This window comes from Gymnoscopelus braueri, assembly GCF_963280865.1.
Source record: "Gymnoscopelus braueri genome assembly, chromosome: 12".
In the NCBI taxonomy this organism is placed as follows: domain Eukaryota; kingdom Metazoa; phylum Chordata; class Actinopteri; order Myctophiformes; family Myctophidae; genus Gymnoscopelus; species Gymnoscopelus braueri.
The window spans coordinates 45,277,482-45,293,114 of NC_137614.1; the positions used below are offsets into that span (position 1 = coordinate 45,277,482).

Here is a 15,633-nt window from a genome sequence, read left to right on the forward strand (position 1 = left end):
GGGAAGCAGCAGCTTCTCAATCTGAATTTTCAAACGCCAAGGAGAACAAGTGTGTTTTCAAACGTGATTTAAACACAGGCAGGGTTTGAGACACTCTAACATGGGGTGGCAGCTTGTTCCACAATGTCCACAAGGAAAATGATTACAACATCCTGGACAGTTAGAACAATCAGACTATACAGCTTCTAAAATGGATACAATAATATGAATAATTAAACTATTCTTGTTTTTCCTTTACCTGTATGTAATTGTCTTCCCTCTGGTCTCTCAAACTCTACCCCTCTGGCTGAACTCACTGCTGCCAGCAGACAATACATGGATATTATATCAAAATCATGATGAGACTAGATATCTTCCGGGATTTTGCATATCGGGATATGGCATAAGTGTTTACTTTTCTGGGTTTAAATCACTTACACCTTATTTTGTACTTTCAATAATTATCAAAAATAGCATAAATAGCCACGCTCTAAGCTCACAATATGCCAAGATGCAATGCACTTTGAACAGAAAATAGGAAAAAAAAATATGTTATCATTACAATAAAATGTCATTATCACAATGTCGATTCTGAGGTATTTGGAAAAATAATATTGTCTTTATATTGCCTATAGATAGAAGCTTCATTTTTACAGGTGAAGATGATTGCCTGCAAGATTGTGTGTTTAGTGTGAATGTCTGTGTGTTGATGTACATGTGTACTCGAGTACATACACTTAAACAACACTGAAATGTCTCACATAAAAGTAAAAGGCCCAGTGTTCAAAATGTTACTTGAGTAAAAGTACAAAAGTATTGACATGCATGTTATGCATGAAAGGTACTATAAAAATTTAATCAGACTTCCGGCTAGTAGACTTCAAAGTAAAAGTATAATAGTTATTTATATATAATATATATAAATAAGTATTATACTTTTACTTAAAAGCATAATATTTTATATATATATATATATATATATATATATATATATATATATATATATATATATATATATATATATATATATATATATATATATATATATCAAATATTATACTATTTATTTTATACATATTTTATACTAGTATAATGCTTTTACTTTGAAGTCCACTAGCCGGAAGTCGCATTTTAATTCAAGACGTCTATCTTGACGGAAGGAAAGGACAGAATGATGCATGTCTGCTGCTTTACGATCGCCTATTACTCTGGAGCATAAAAAGTTGAACTCATGACCACCAGTGAGACAGATTTCGCGCATATTATTTATGTTTTCGTTTCCTTAAGTCGGTAGTGTGTGTGTGTGTGTGTGTGTGTTTTTAATAAAAACATCCCACCATGGAGGACGACTGCGTGTGTGAATACGACTCGACCTGGGACACGGAGGAGAGTGATGGAGGAGACGACCCGGCTGGAGGAGGAGGAGGAGGAGGAGGAGGAGGAGGAGAGAGGAGCAACAGAACCGGTCAAGACAAGAACAAAACCTCTTGGTCCGCGCTGGTACGTTGCACTATTTGTTTTCTTTTTTTGTGGGGGTCTGGGGGTTATTATTTATTTATTTATTTGTGTGGGGGACTGGGACTATCTTCTTTTTTTTTGTGGGGGACTGGCATTATTTGTATTTATTTATTGTGGGGGGCTGGGATTATTTATTTATTTTAATAAATTTCACAACTTTAAGCATTTCAGATAAAAAAAAATACAAATTGTATGTATGATAGTTCTACTATTAAACCTTTCCGCAGTTACCGATGGAAAGCCTGGTTTCTATTTACTGCTCAGGTGCCCATATCCGGTCTAGAGCCCACCTACTGCATCCGGTGGTTTTCACGCACATGCCAGTGTTGCCATGTCCGCTTATTATAAGCGACTTTGAGCTTCTTTTTCTGTAAAGTTGCTTGTAAATATACGATTAGTTGTGGGTTGCGTTTTTTTGGGGCTTGTTTCTAAAGTATAGTTGCTGGGCGTCCTAATGTTATTCAAACCGATTATTCTCAAAGTCAATCATGGTCAAATCAAGGACCCCTAAAATAATACTTTTTTTTGTCTGCAGACCCCCATCTCAAAACATATTTGAGTTGTTAAAAGTGTTTCAAAAATATTCCATTTTGATGTACAAGCTCGCGAGCTTGTAGATCTGCTATTGTGACCCAGTTGCTTCTTTTGGGTTTGTTTTCATATATCTGGTTGCTTATTTCTTTTTCGCAAAATGCCCTGCAACGGCATGCCCTGCACGCACAGTTTCCGTATCCGCTTTGTAGACTCTGACCGGATCAGCAACCCTCAAAGTGAATCGATCGACAGTCTAGTTCACTATCACTAGCCTACTAGGCCAGATCCTTTAATAATAATGATTATTCCTTCATCACTTCACTGGGTGGCTTAGAATTCACACACACACACCATACATATTACGACGGTGTCGCTCGCCTAAAATGTGACGCGTTGATAAGCTTGTAGATCTGTTCTTTTTTGGGGGCTGGCGACACCCGATCGCGTGATGGAGAAGGATAAATGATACGCGTCGTCACATCACGGCTCTTTTTGCTCAACCAACACAATGACATATCTTTCTATAAAGTGACATAGTTTCCTAAGTGAAAGTGTCGACGTCGCGACTTGCGTCGCCATTCCTTTCAGAAAATGTGTCAATGTTCTTGTGACGGGGGAAAAGAAAGGCTCGTGCGACCCATTTTATTTATTTATTTTTTTAGCCTTGTTGCCTTGCATTCAGTCTCTGGGTCTTCCGTTGCGCGTCGGTTGGAGGCGGCTTGCTGCTGAAAATAGCACCTCTGCAAGCTCACCAAGCGTCGCGATGCGAACGCGTTGTGATCTTGTAGATCTGCCATTTTCAGTCAGCGCACGCTTCGTTTGCTGCTCCGTGTTGCCAGATTCTGTGAGAGAAATAAGCTACCAGGGTCTATGAAAAACAAGCCCAAAAGAAGCGACTATAGGCTACGGCTATTTAAATTAAAATAGCCTATCTACAAGCTCACAACGCTTCGTGATGCGACGCGTTGTGAGCTTGTAGATCTACTATTTTCAAAAAATAATAATCTATGAACATTTTCATAACACAAATCACTGGCACAAAGTATTTTCAGATATGGGGGTCTGTGGACAAATACATATTAATATGGGGGTGCTTGACATGAAAATGTTTGAGAACCACTGGTTTAAACAACATTTAGAAAGCAAGCCTAAAATAAGCAACTCCACTGTAGAAACGAGCCCAAAAAACCGCAACCCGCAGCTGATCTACAAGCAACTTTACATAAAAACAAGCCCACAGTCGCTTTTAATAACCCGACATGGCAACTCTGCAGCTACTGCTGGTGGTTGGTTTGCTAACCACATAATAGCTGGCAAGGTTCCAACTCATGTTGATAGAATGCATGAGATTGTAATCTCTTTGCATCTCTTTTGCTATAATGTTATTCTGTGACATTTAATCAACATCAACCTGTTCAAAAAAGATGACACAGTTGTGCCCTCTTGCTGCTAGCTTGGCCTTTATGTCATCTAAACTGGTTGCTATATGAGGCTGATTAAAACGAATGATTGATTGCCAATGATGTCAGTTGCGATTTATGTACAGATTAAATATTATAATTCAGTTGGGTTCATTTTAATGACCACATCACCAACGAGGTGGGTGGGATTAGCTTTTTGGTACAGACAGTCATCGAAATGGACACGTATGAGTGATAATGTAACTAGGATGTCACAAATGAAGCACCCTGTCAGGACTGATGTGTCTTGTTAAATAATGCAGATTTCTTTACTTTTTTTTTTTTGTTAAAAAAAAGCAGTGGTTTGAGGTAACTCTGGCCTAGAATGACCAATATTCCATACATTGTATTCCATCTACATATTCCACACATCCATAGAACACTCTCTGCATGCTCGTGGAGGTATTTATCTGGCAGCATTGTAAGCACTCTGTCATCCATTTGAAAGTTGTGGCAGAAAATGTGTGAAATATCTCTACTTACTTTTCCACAAGATTCACATGGAAAACATTCTCTGTAGGTGAAGGGGTGATATTTACAGCAGCACTAAACAACACATGATGTAACCTTCCTTCAAGGAGCACACATGTATTGGATACAAATTGGTGTGATTAATTACCCCGCACCAACCACAACACGCCTGTTAATTTGTCTGCAGTGTATGGAATATCAGCCATTCTTGGGCTAGGCTTGATACTAATAGATAATGTCCGGGTAGCTCAGTCGCTAGAGCACTTGCCTTTGGACAACAAGGTCAGTGGCGCGGGAAGGGGGGGGCTATGGGGGCTGCAGCCCCCCTGGTGATGGGAGCAGCCCCCCTGGTGATGGGAAGAAAAAGTTGTATTTTATTTTATTTTTTATAATATATATATATTTTATGGATCATAGCAGTCTGTTACGGTCATGGATGAACTTCAACCTGGTGTTTACACTGTCTTTCTGCCTTTTTGTGTGGGGAAAAACACAGAAAACCCCCCAAAAAAATCGCAAAAAAATCGCGCGCCCGCGCGAAGAGTCCCCCCCGACGCACAGCCCCCCTAGGTATTAAGGACTTCCCGCGCGCCTGAACAAGGTTGTGGGTTAGATCTCGGGCATCGCCAACTTAACGTATGAGTAGCATGGCTTGGGTGCGGTAAGTCGTGCGTTAAGTACTGGGAGCTGATGGTAGGTGTTGCGCTCCACCTCAGCAATCCATTTGCCAGCTGGTCTATCCAGGGAATTGAAACATGGATAGACTCCTGCGTTCTCAAATGATACTGACAATAAGCCTCTCTGACCCTACTTACTTATGAAGATACACAATTTCATGTTTACTTCACTGGTGAAATGAGTCTTAAAATGTCTTTAAAAGTCACCCTGTTTGGATGCCCATCATTTGCTCATAATCATAATTTATCTTTGCAGTGGCATCATACGCCTAGAAACATGAGGGCAGCAAAGGACATGCAGAACTACAGGCGAGGTTATCCGGTGAGTGAAATGTCTGAACAGCATATTATGATCGATTAAATCAGCGTATTCATCAAACTGTGGAGCAAGCTGAGCTTTTTGCTTATTCTTTTGCAGAACCTAACAGATGATGAATGCGCAGAGGAAAAGATGAACAATTTGAAGTTCTATCTCAATCAATTTCCCTCTGCACCTGATGGTAACTCAATTGACAGTCTTGTGCGTTTTCAAAGTGTTTTAATTTGTGTAAAAGTATGTCCGTAATGACACTTTGCATGTCTGTTTCATTTTCATAGAAATCTATGTTGAATCATTCCATAAAGAGTGGAAAACAGACTACAAGAAACTGGAGAGAGTTCACTCTTACATCCAATGGTATGTATTGTTCAAGAAATTGAACAATGTATTATAAAAAATTGAAGAGACTACAGTTATGTGTATTCAATGTATGTCTTTATTTAGGTGCAACACGGTTATCAAAAGGTGCACAGCACACCGGTCCTTGTGAAGTGCCAGCCAACGGATCAAACCCTAAATAATAAAAGAGCTGCACACTCGTAGCTGCCGATGCACATTTTATTGTGGACACAGAGACGGAAAGATTTAGGTGCAAAACATTGAGTCATCGTCATTTTGCTGAATATGTAAAATAATGGCAAACACCAGAGTGCTGCAGAGATTTTTAACAGGCAAGCTTGATGACAAGATTACCGTGTTCTGGACTTTCTTATATTACAGAATTGTGATTTTTACAGCTCTTAAATGTTGTCCAAATTGGATAAGTAATTGCAAATGTGTAAGGTTACATTCTTGCAGGGAAGAGGTTAGAAGATAATGAGCTAAAGACACTGTCAACGCCACTAACAGACAAGACCAACTCAGTGTCCACCCCTTAGACTGGGAGGTCAGGGTTTCAATGCCCAGCCAAGTCATAACAAAAACTATACAAATGGTACTCAATGCCTCCTTGCTTGGCACTCAGCATCAAGGGTTGGATTGGGGGTAAGTCTCTGTGACATGCTAGTGTTATGTCCAGGGAGTATACTGTCCTGTGCATCAAGCTGCCTCACGCTACAGAAACAGGAGATGGGTTCCACTTCCTCGGCCTCAGGAACCGTTGTTTCCCAAGGCCACTTACTAACAGATGATTTGGGTGATTGTTATTTTCCCTTAAGCTGACTTTGTGTCTTCCCCCCCCCCCCCCAACTCCTCTCTCCATCTCAGGTTGTTTCCACTACGGGAACCTGGGGTTAACTACATGGCTTCAGAACTCACCAGGAAGGAGATTGAGGTGAGTGGAGACAGCTAGCTTGTAAACGGCCTCTTTCAAATACTGCTCTCACAACAAAAGCACAATTATGAGGTGAAAGGTTTTCCGATTTCTCTTTATTTCTTATTTCACTAACAATATCTTGACATTTCAACTTATTTAAAACAAAACTCAATGGATTGTGCAAAATTGCTGCACATAAGAGATTAAAAGCATAAGAATTCCAGGCACGTTGCACATTTTTACCTCTAAAAATGCACTTAAAGTTTGGGTGTTTGCCTCCATGAAACAACCTTTTTATTCTAGCTTGTGGCACATAACTGTGCCAACAACAAACAAATGGCAGGTATATAATTTATGTACGGTAATATAAACTCTTACATAACACAAGAAATCACAAACTGTTATTTAACTCTGAAAGGGTGACAGAAGCATGACTCAGCTCTGGCTGAACTGAGCCAGTGCTGGTGGAGAGAGTCAGCTGTCTTCCATAAAAAGTTGTGGAGATGTTTGTTTGATCTCAACTATATTTTCATATATCCTGCATGTTTGTTCCCCACAGGCGTTCAAGAAAAACGATGAGGCCAAGAAGAGACTAGTGGAGTCCTATGAACTGATGTTAGGCTTTTACGGTATCCAGTTGAATGACAAAAAGACCGGTGAAGTGAAACGTGCTGAGAATTGGAAGGAACGCTTTGGAAACCTTGAACGGTTAGTCACAATAATTTTCACCATAGCTGCCTCAAAAATATGAGAGTCTTACTTTTGTTTATTTCAGCCTCTACCCTTCTGCCTTATGTCCTCCAGGAATATGCACAACAACTTGCGCATCACTCGAATCCTGAAGAGCCTCGGAGAGCTTGGCTTTGAGCACTATCAGGCCCCGCTTGTACGCTTCTTTCTAGAAGAGACTCTGGTGAAGAAGAACCTCAGCAGCGTTAAACGAAGCGTACTTGACTACTTTGTGTTTGCCGTGCTAGACAAGCAAAAGCGCAAGGAGCTTCTGCGATTTGCTTATCTCCATTTTGAACCAAAGGACAAGTTTGTTTGGTGCCCCAGGAAGACTCAGAAACGGTTCAAGAAAGCAGAAAAGAAGTCTGAGGCTGTTGGCAATGGAGACGGAAGGGACGACGTTTCTGCACGAGCTAAAGGCAAAGACGAAGAGGCAGGCGGAGCGCAGAAAGAAGAGTCGACTGGTATGGATAATGCAGCAGAGGTTCAGAAGGGATCTGATAAAACGGTGAGCGGAGACAAAGGCACATTTTCCAAGGGTGCCACCGAGTCTAAACTTGATACTGGAAATGGAAATGCAGAGGTCGAGTCTGATGAAGAATTTCTGGGGAACGGCTGTGAGGATGAGGAGGACGATGATGATGACGATGAAATGGATCAGTCAACCAGTCCTGACAACGAGCAGGAGAAAGATGAGACCAATGCGGCTGAAGAAAACAAAGATGCCGGCAAATTCAAGGACTCCACCCAGCAGCCAGTCAATGTCATGCAAACTGACGGGGAGGCAGAGTCAGAAAAACCACCGAAGAAGAAAAGGGAGGATGACAAGGCGCTGTCCAATAACGGCCCCTCAGGGGACGTTGCAAATGGCCAGACGCCGGAGGAGAAAGTTTCCTCAAATAACAATCCCTCTGGTCAGACAAGTCCAAAGGTGTCAACACCCGCCAAGGCCAAGCCTGAAGGTCCTGCTAAACACTCGCCGTCTCCTTCCTCGGGGCGGGAGGAGAAAATTCCAAGGACTGACTTTAGTCAAGTGACAGATAAAAAGGAAGTGGGTGAAACGGTGCAGATGACCGCGACACAGAGGAGCTCTGACAAATGTGGTAATGAACAGACAAATGGGAAAGACTCTGAGGAAATGGACGTAGAGTCAACACCCCTCGGATCAGACCAAGACATGGGGAATTCATGCATATAGGGCTAGAGGATTAAACCGACTAATTGAGCCGTAAATACAAATGTAACCGACGGACAGAGTATGAATTGAAAGTTTCCAGGCCTTATTATGTTTTACTTTCCTCTTCAATGATTATGTATTGATTATTTTATTTCAAGAAGTAAAAAATAATAAGTAGAAATAAGAATTCAACATTGCAGGATGTGGATCTGGGGTTGAGACAAATTATATCCTCCTTTATGGGTAATCTTACAGTAATTAAAGGCTGACTCCACCCATTTTTTACCTGAATCCTATTGTTCCTTGGTGAAGAAGATGTGAAAATCTGACATGCCGTAAGTGCCTTTGAGGGCATTTTCACAGGTCGTCACTATAGAAGGATAAAATTCAGGTTACTAATTGGCGGAGTTGCCAATTAATGTGGTGATTCACCACATGAACCCTAGCATCCCTATTCAGGGGGAAACATTCAGAGAAAATTGCTATTTATAAAATAGAGAGAATGAAATACTAGAGGACCTAGTATAGAGTTGTGGGGAACCCTGGTCAACTAATTTTATAGGGTTTAAGTGGTTAAAGATCCGTACAGGATACACTTATTGATCATTTAATTTGAATAAGAATCAGTTGTAAATTAAATACTTGTAACAGCATTTTGGTTTTAATTCAGTACTACTTTCACAACCGAATGCAGGTTTTTGCACTGATTTTTTTGGTTTGTTATGGGCCCACAGTCAAAAGGGGATATGATTGAATGTCATTGCTAGGTTTTTGCCCCCCCCTTCACGGATGTTGCACAATTTGTATGTTTCCGTGCAGAAACGTAAAGTAGAAGGCTGAACAACAGACGACATAGCCAAAAATATAACAAGACTGGTTGATTGTATGTCTTCTTGGCAATATTGAGATATGAGATGATATGATTTGGTTGAAATTGTAGGTCGACTGTATGTCAACACATTAAGGGGTAATAGGAGCAGTATGTGGCCATTTACAAGCCAGGATGATTTATTTGGTCTCGTTATTTATTGATGCATTTTATTCTTTAATGTTTGCACTTAATCTTCGGTACTAACTATAAAAGTTATTTATCTGACATGCTTTTCTTCATGATACAGTATAGGAACATGGTGATTACATTACAGCAGGGCTGAGTTCTATGAAGTACTTTTTACCGTGTAGTAAATACAAGGATATTGGTACCGGCAGAATAAAGTGCTGCTATTTTCTGATATTATTTTTATGAAATTTGTCTATGTTTAGCCAAAGCCCAAATCATTCCTAGGATATTGAATTGCAATTCTCAGGAAAACCCTGTGGTAGATAGCAGCTTTTTGCTCCTCATTCTTGTGGCTGTTTTACATCCCCAGCAGCAAGCAAACTCTAATGTTGGGTCTATTTTTCAGTAACCTAGTCAAGTGTGACTCAGTGATGTGAACTCACTAATGTCTAATTTAGAGAACAGTATATATTGAGCTTAAGGTTGGAGCAACACTCACCAGAGGGGAACAAAGATCTTGAACTTAAGTATATCCTGAAGGAATATACACTAATAGTTCACATCTCAGGACCAGCATGCAATTCTGGGTGTAGTTTTAATCACTGAGTGAGTCTACTGTACCTTTTTTAAATGGAGATTGTGAACATTACTGTTATTGAGGAGTTTCAGCTTGGTAGTCTCATTGCAGTGACACAAGAAACATCTATCTACCCATTTCCTGTTGAATTATAAATAAAATGCTGAACAACTTGCCATTTGCTCATTTTTACTTTAACATGAAGTATTTCGGAATGGCTGCACTGAAAGAAAAACTCCTGCACGCTTGCCTTCAAATACAAGAAAAAGGTTTAATGGGCATACAACAACGTTTTGGTCTATTAGAGTAATTAGACCTTCATCAGGTTATCTTAAGGAACCAAAATAGGAATAGCTGTACCCGAAAAGCTTATGTTTGCTTAACTATAGCTTGCCTTTGAGCTGATATTGTTATTTATGGTATTTCCATGTTCTATATTTTACGCAGCATAGTCTATAGAGATAGAGGTATGCTTGTGTAATGTTGGAAGGGGAACAATATACATTATTTCTCAGTAGTGAACACTGCTTTGACATACAATGGTTTAGGGCTGTCCAATATATTGATATATTGATTATGACATCGTCACCTTAAAATAATGGCTCAAGTCTTTATTTTTATTTTTAATAAACATATTAATTATTATATTGATGATATTGAAAATATGACGTAGGCGGCCTTTATTTTAAGAATGTTAAGACTAGATCATCTGGGATGTTGTACATTGAAATATATGATTTGGCATAGGCTAAGTGTTGTCTTTTCCTGGTTATTTTCCTTCCCAAAAAAACAATCAAATGATTATCTTAACAGTAGGCCTACGCTATGTCCATATCGCTCTACAATGGTTAGATTAGATAGGTCAGGTGCAAGGATGGATGAGCAATAGTCTTTAACTTCAAACTCGGCCAAAGATGTATGGCTATCCGACCTATGCCTCTCTCTGCTCATGGAAGTGTTCCCTCTTTAGCTCTGGTCCAGAGCGTTAGTGAGTTCTCTCTGACGCCCTGCCAGGCGCGCTGCTCTGCTCATAGACCGAAAATTCCACTGCCGTCGTGCGAGGTCTCCGTCTTTAGTAAAAAAAATAAACAAAACTATTTCGCTACTCACCGAAACAAAGGCTGTTTTGTGTTGTTGAAAGTCTATTCTCTAGGGTGGAAAGCCTCTCGCCACCCCACCTTCTCTGTATAATACACTTTTTGGGCAGAAAAAAAAAATATGTCCGCCAAACGGAAATTATTGTATTTACTCCACTGCGCCCTCTACAGATCTGGTCAATGGTAATTTATATTGACCAGATCTGTAGAGAACGCAGTGGAATAACTAAAATAATTTCCAATTTATTTTCTGCCCTAGAAGTTTATTATACAGAGAATGTGGGGTCCCGACTCCCGAGAGGCTTCCCACCATGGAGAATAGACTTTCAACAACCCCAAACAGCCTTTGTTTCGGTGAGTAGCAAAATAATTACGTTTATTTTTTACTAAAGACGGAGACCTCGCACGGTAGTGGAATTTTCGGTCTATGAGCAGAGCAGCGCGCCTGGCAGGGCCTTAGAGAGAACTCACTATTTATGGCTCTGGACCAGCCAGTTGCAACTTGCACCACCTCACACTAAGTTCAAACTTAGCCTAGTTATGCTTAAAGGACAACTTTGTTTTTTTACAACCAAGGTTTATGTTTTAGATTGTAATTAAAGTAAATAAAAGATGAGTGTTAAAAAATATATATTTACTGCTTTCTATAGTTTTAGCAATTTTCGCGATCTTTTTTACAGTGGGCGGGGGCATTCTGTCCGGTGGCTAAATATGTATTTTTTTACACAATAACCCGGCGTTTTCTTTATTATTATTTACAGTAGCTCTTCTAGCCCCCAATAACTCACATCTGGCCATCAAAGACCACAGGACCTTTTTTATTGTGTAAAAAAGGCATATTTTGCCACCGGACAGAATGCCCCCACCCACAGTAAAAAATATCGCGAAAATTGCTAAAACTATAGAAAGCAGTAAATGAAAAAAAAATAACACTCATCTTTTATTTACTTTAATTACAAGCTAAAATATAAACCTTAATTGGTTGTAAAAAAACAAAGTTGTCCTTTAAATGGCTTTTAAAAAAAAGCCATTTAACCCATTTAGCCGGGAAAGTATCTGTGTCATTTTTAGATTTCTTTGGCTATTAAAAAATAGCAGATTTACAAGCTCATAGCGCGGCACCGAGTGCCGCGCTATGAGCTTGTAGATCTGCTATTTTGTTTTGTTTTATGTGAAAATTTGTGCACATTTTAAAATATATATATAAATTTTTAAAATATATATTCAAAGATTTGCACTCATTTTCACGATTTAAAAAAAAATAGCAGATCTACAAGCTCATAGCGTGTCACTCGGTGCTAAGTTTGAACTTTGTGTGAGGTGGTGCAACTGGCCCAGTGGTCTATGTTCCCTTTGAGGCTCATTGGTTAGAATACTACCCCACATGTCATCATCACTACAATGTTTAGCTCTGCCTACTTTCGTGAACTCCGAAATGGTTCCTCTCTCCCATCACTTCTCCCAGTCCCTTGACCACCAGTTCCATCCCTCGCCCCCCTCACCCCTCTCTGTAGTAGGTACGCCAGCTTGAGTTCAGCCCCTTCGGCTGGAGACTCGGGTTTATCTGGGACCAACGTGAATGCCATTCAGGAGCTGCGCACAGTAAGGTGAAGGATCGCTTTTAGTTGGCGATTTCGGGGGGAGCGATCAAGGACAGGGGAACTTTTTTCCGCGTGAAATCGGATTTTAGGGGCGATCGAGCGGAGCCATGGCGATGTTCTCTGCTCTTGGGGTGCTCTTCCTCTGCCAGCTTTTGGCATCATCTTCAGGCCAGGTAAGATGCTCTTGCTTGCCTTATTATCCACCCTGACCAACTAGAGTGGCATGATCCTGGTCACTGGTGGTAAAACGGCTGTCTGTGTGTTATTGATGCTTTTGTTTCTAAACGTTTTGTTGTGCATGTGGCTTAATATCAGCAGCCACCTGTAAGCGTTATTGTCTACTATCTATCAATTATGGCAGCTGCATTTGCGATGGATGAGACTCTTTCATATCTCCAGAGGCCCGACTGGCTTGTCCGTTATCCTTTAAGTCTCTTGTTAGACACTGCATGTGTCTAATAAGTCTTATTTTAATTAGGCTACATGGGGATTAACGCATGAATATATATGACTGGATAATTTGGTATTTTTCTTGACAGTGTCTCCATCGCATAGACTTCTAGGTGGCACCTAGTATGGTCTATCACCCATTGATTGACTGATTGGATTGATTGATTGATGGATTGATGGATTGATTGAATACTTTATTAACAGTTTGGCAAAAAAAAAGCACAGAGGTACAGTTCCATTCAAAAGGATGCTAAAAGGATTAAACCCAAGAAAGCACTATGGCTTGTTTCCATTGGGGTCCCTACGAACCTCATATGGGCCAAATTGTCTGCAGGTGGCCAGGACTTTCACAGTAGTTTATGAAGTCGAGGTTGTGTTTTCCCTGAACCTGTGGAATGTAGGGTAGGCTACTGGAGATCAGTGCACAATGGCGCCCTTGTTCATTCAGCAGAAACCTAGGTAGCTGATTCAAACGAGAAAGTTTATTATTGTTAAAGTTAACTATATGCAATCAATTATTTTTGTTTGGATGTTTTGTGAACTGTAGATCCATGCATGTGACTATTTTAGTTTTGTATTTTGTGCCACATGGAATTGTTCAGCTACTTTATGCAGCATCCTGGAGTTGCATCCTTCTAATATTAGATAAATACCCATTGTGTTCACTTTATACTGTTAGGTCTCCTGCTTCATAATTACATTGCTTGAATTCAATGAAATATAATGTTCCATGTTGTGTTTTATAATTCACTTCCATTTTATTCTAATGGCATAATATATCAAATCCCAGATTCTTCCCAGTCAAATTGATTAATTTATCTGTCAATTTCAGCCAATTAAGCCAATTTGGGTAAACTAATTAATGGCTGATCTATGTTTTCATGCACATATAATGACCTGGATGAACTCATTCATTGCAGAGGCCCGGGCCACGAGGACCCAGCGGGCCCCCAGGACCCGCAGGACCCCTAGGAAAAGATGGCACCGATGTGAGTTTGTCCTGCCTGATTTTGAGTGAAGCTTTTGACTCAGTTTTCAATGTAGGCTAACAGGCCTACCCCAAATTAGACAAGTGCCATATAAGGTATACTTTTCTTCATTCTTTGTTATCTTCTTCTTGAACTGAGGTTTGAGATACATTTCCTCTTCTATTTTTCTATTTGTCAAAAAAGACAAAAAAAAGTTAAGTTCCATATCTAGATGACCAATGTTAAAATATTTTAAATACATATACTGTACCAAATCAATGGTCTGTTCACAGGCAGACTCAGTGGCCAAACACGTCTTTCCTATCCCAACATGGCAATGTCGACCTCAAGAGTGGTATAAAATGTTCGGTAGCGAAACACTTGGCTATAAAGTTCTCTCATTTAGTTTTATTACTCTGACTCCTCCCATTTGGAACCATAGCCCCTCCCTACAGGTATTTGATTACAGGTGAAAACATACACTATAGCTGCCTCCCCCTGGTAGGCAGGGCTAGGGCTAGTAAATTCATTCTTATGAATTCCAGAAAACAGTGAAAGAAACTACTTACTTATGCCTGCCTGACTGACACCCCTACTGGGGTATAGGCCGTCGACAAGGGACCTCCAGAGTTCTCAGTCATAGGCGTTCTTTTCTATCTGCGACGGTGCATCCCAGTCTATTGATGTCTGCCTGAAGTTCCCGCTGCCAGGCAGGCAGGCTGGCCTCTGTTTCAGTGAAAGAGAGTAACTTATCAAACCAATTAGGCAAATGTTTTAAATGTTTTTTTCTTCTTTAAAAAAAAAGAAAATCTATAAATGTATGAGCAATTCAGCCTTTGCTGTTATTTATACTTTACTTAAAGGGGAAATCCACCCATTTTCAATATTTAACTATGTCATTAATATAGCATAAAGGAGTTGTGTGGAAATAAGAAAAAATTAAAAAAAAAATTAACATTGCAAAAAAATTTAACATTGCAAAAAAATTAACATTGCAAATTACACTGTGATGACTCATCATGGTGTAATTTGCAATGTTAATTTTTTTGCAATGTTAATTTTTTTTGCAATGTTAATTTTTTTTTAATTTTTTTCTTATTTCCACACAACTCCTTTATGCTATATTAATGACATAGTTAAATATTGAAAATGGGTGGATTTCCCCTTTAAGTGTAAATCAAAATAAATAATAATATTTCTCTCTCCCTTGGGCAATTTGAAAGGGGAAATCGGATTATACACAAACAAAACAGAGCCCTTTGGTTAAACTGTTAATCTGTTTTTTGGGGGGTTTATAATTTCTGTGTGTAAATCTGTATATGTATATATTTGGGTGCAAGCTAGTGATTTATTCTCATGCAGCTAATGTTCGAGGACAAGAAGAAAACAATATTCTAATTTAGTTTTATCGGGGGGGGGGGGGGTAGGAGATCCAAGATCCTTTCAGTTCTGGATATTTCTGTTGCTTTAGCAATGTAAGCAACAGAGTCAGACAGAGGCTCCATTCATGCATTCCCTGACCCTACGAGAGCATCTAGAATTTCACCTTACCCCCCCCCCCCCTACACTGCCCCCCACTCCAAACCAACCTGAGGCTTTCATCATGTGACTTAGTTGGCACTGGCTTCATTTTAGGACTGTTTACTTTTCCCCGCCCATAGCCTCTTACATGCTGAAGCAGACCCCAGACTCACTGCCCCCTTTATTTCCATTCATCATTTACAACTTAGATATTCTACTCAACGGATATGATTAATGTGATTTTTATATAAACAGTGAATGTATTTATAGTGGGCATTCAAAGGCAACAGACCAATAAGG

The 15,633-nt window shown here is 39.8% G+C and overlaps 2 protein-coding genes across 2 annotated transcripts in view; both read left to right on the top strand.

The window, feature by feature from the left end:
- Nucleotides 1–1,144: 1,144 nt before the first annotated feature.
- Nucleotides 1,145–9,870, top strand: LOC308097155 (uncharacterized protein). The gene is made up of 7 exons (XM_080444780.1): nt 1,145–1,479; nt 4,896–4,961; nt 5,058–5,139; nt 5,237–5,315; nt 6,165–6,231; nt 6,773–6,921; nt 7,018–9,870. Exons 1-7 carry the CDS (start codon nt 1,318–1,320, stop codon nt 8,138–8,140), a joined length of 1,728 nt encoding a protein of 575 aa, XP_080300906.1. The 5' UTR covers nt 1,145–1,317; the 3' UTR covers nt 8,141–9,870.
- A 2,395-nt stretch (nt 9,871–12,265) lies between these two features.
- Nucleotides 12,266–15,633, top strand: part of col9a3 (collagen, type IX, alpha 3) — a 30,375-nt gene continuing 27,007 nt past the window's right edge. Inside the window, exons 1-2 of the mRNA XM_080444779.1 lie at nt 12,266–12,567; nt 13,765–13,833. Of these exons, the coding sequence (XP_080300905.1) occupies nt 12,502–12,567; nt 13,765–13,833 (135 nt within the window). The 5' untranslated portion in view covers nt 12,266–12,501. The remainder of the gene's footprint in view (nt 12,568–13,764; nt 13,834–15,633) is intronic.

Excerpts from the sequence above, each read along its gene's own strand:
- LOC308097155 (XM_080444780.1), top strand. The coding sequence starts at position 1,318 with ATGGAGGACGACTGCGTGTGTGAATACGACTCGACCTGGGACACGGAG. Across the intron at positions 5,316-6,164 it reads GTTCACTCTTACATCCAATG|GTTGTTTCCACTACGGGAAC; the intron begins GTATGTATTGTT and ends TCTCCATCTCAG. Across the intron at positions 6,232-6,772 it reads TCACCAGGAAGGAGATTGAG|GCGTTCAAGAAAAACGATGA; the intron begins GTGAGTGGAGAC and ends TGTTCCCCACAG.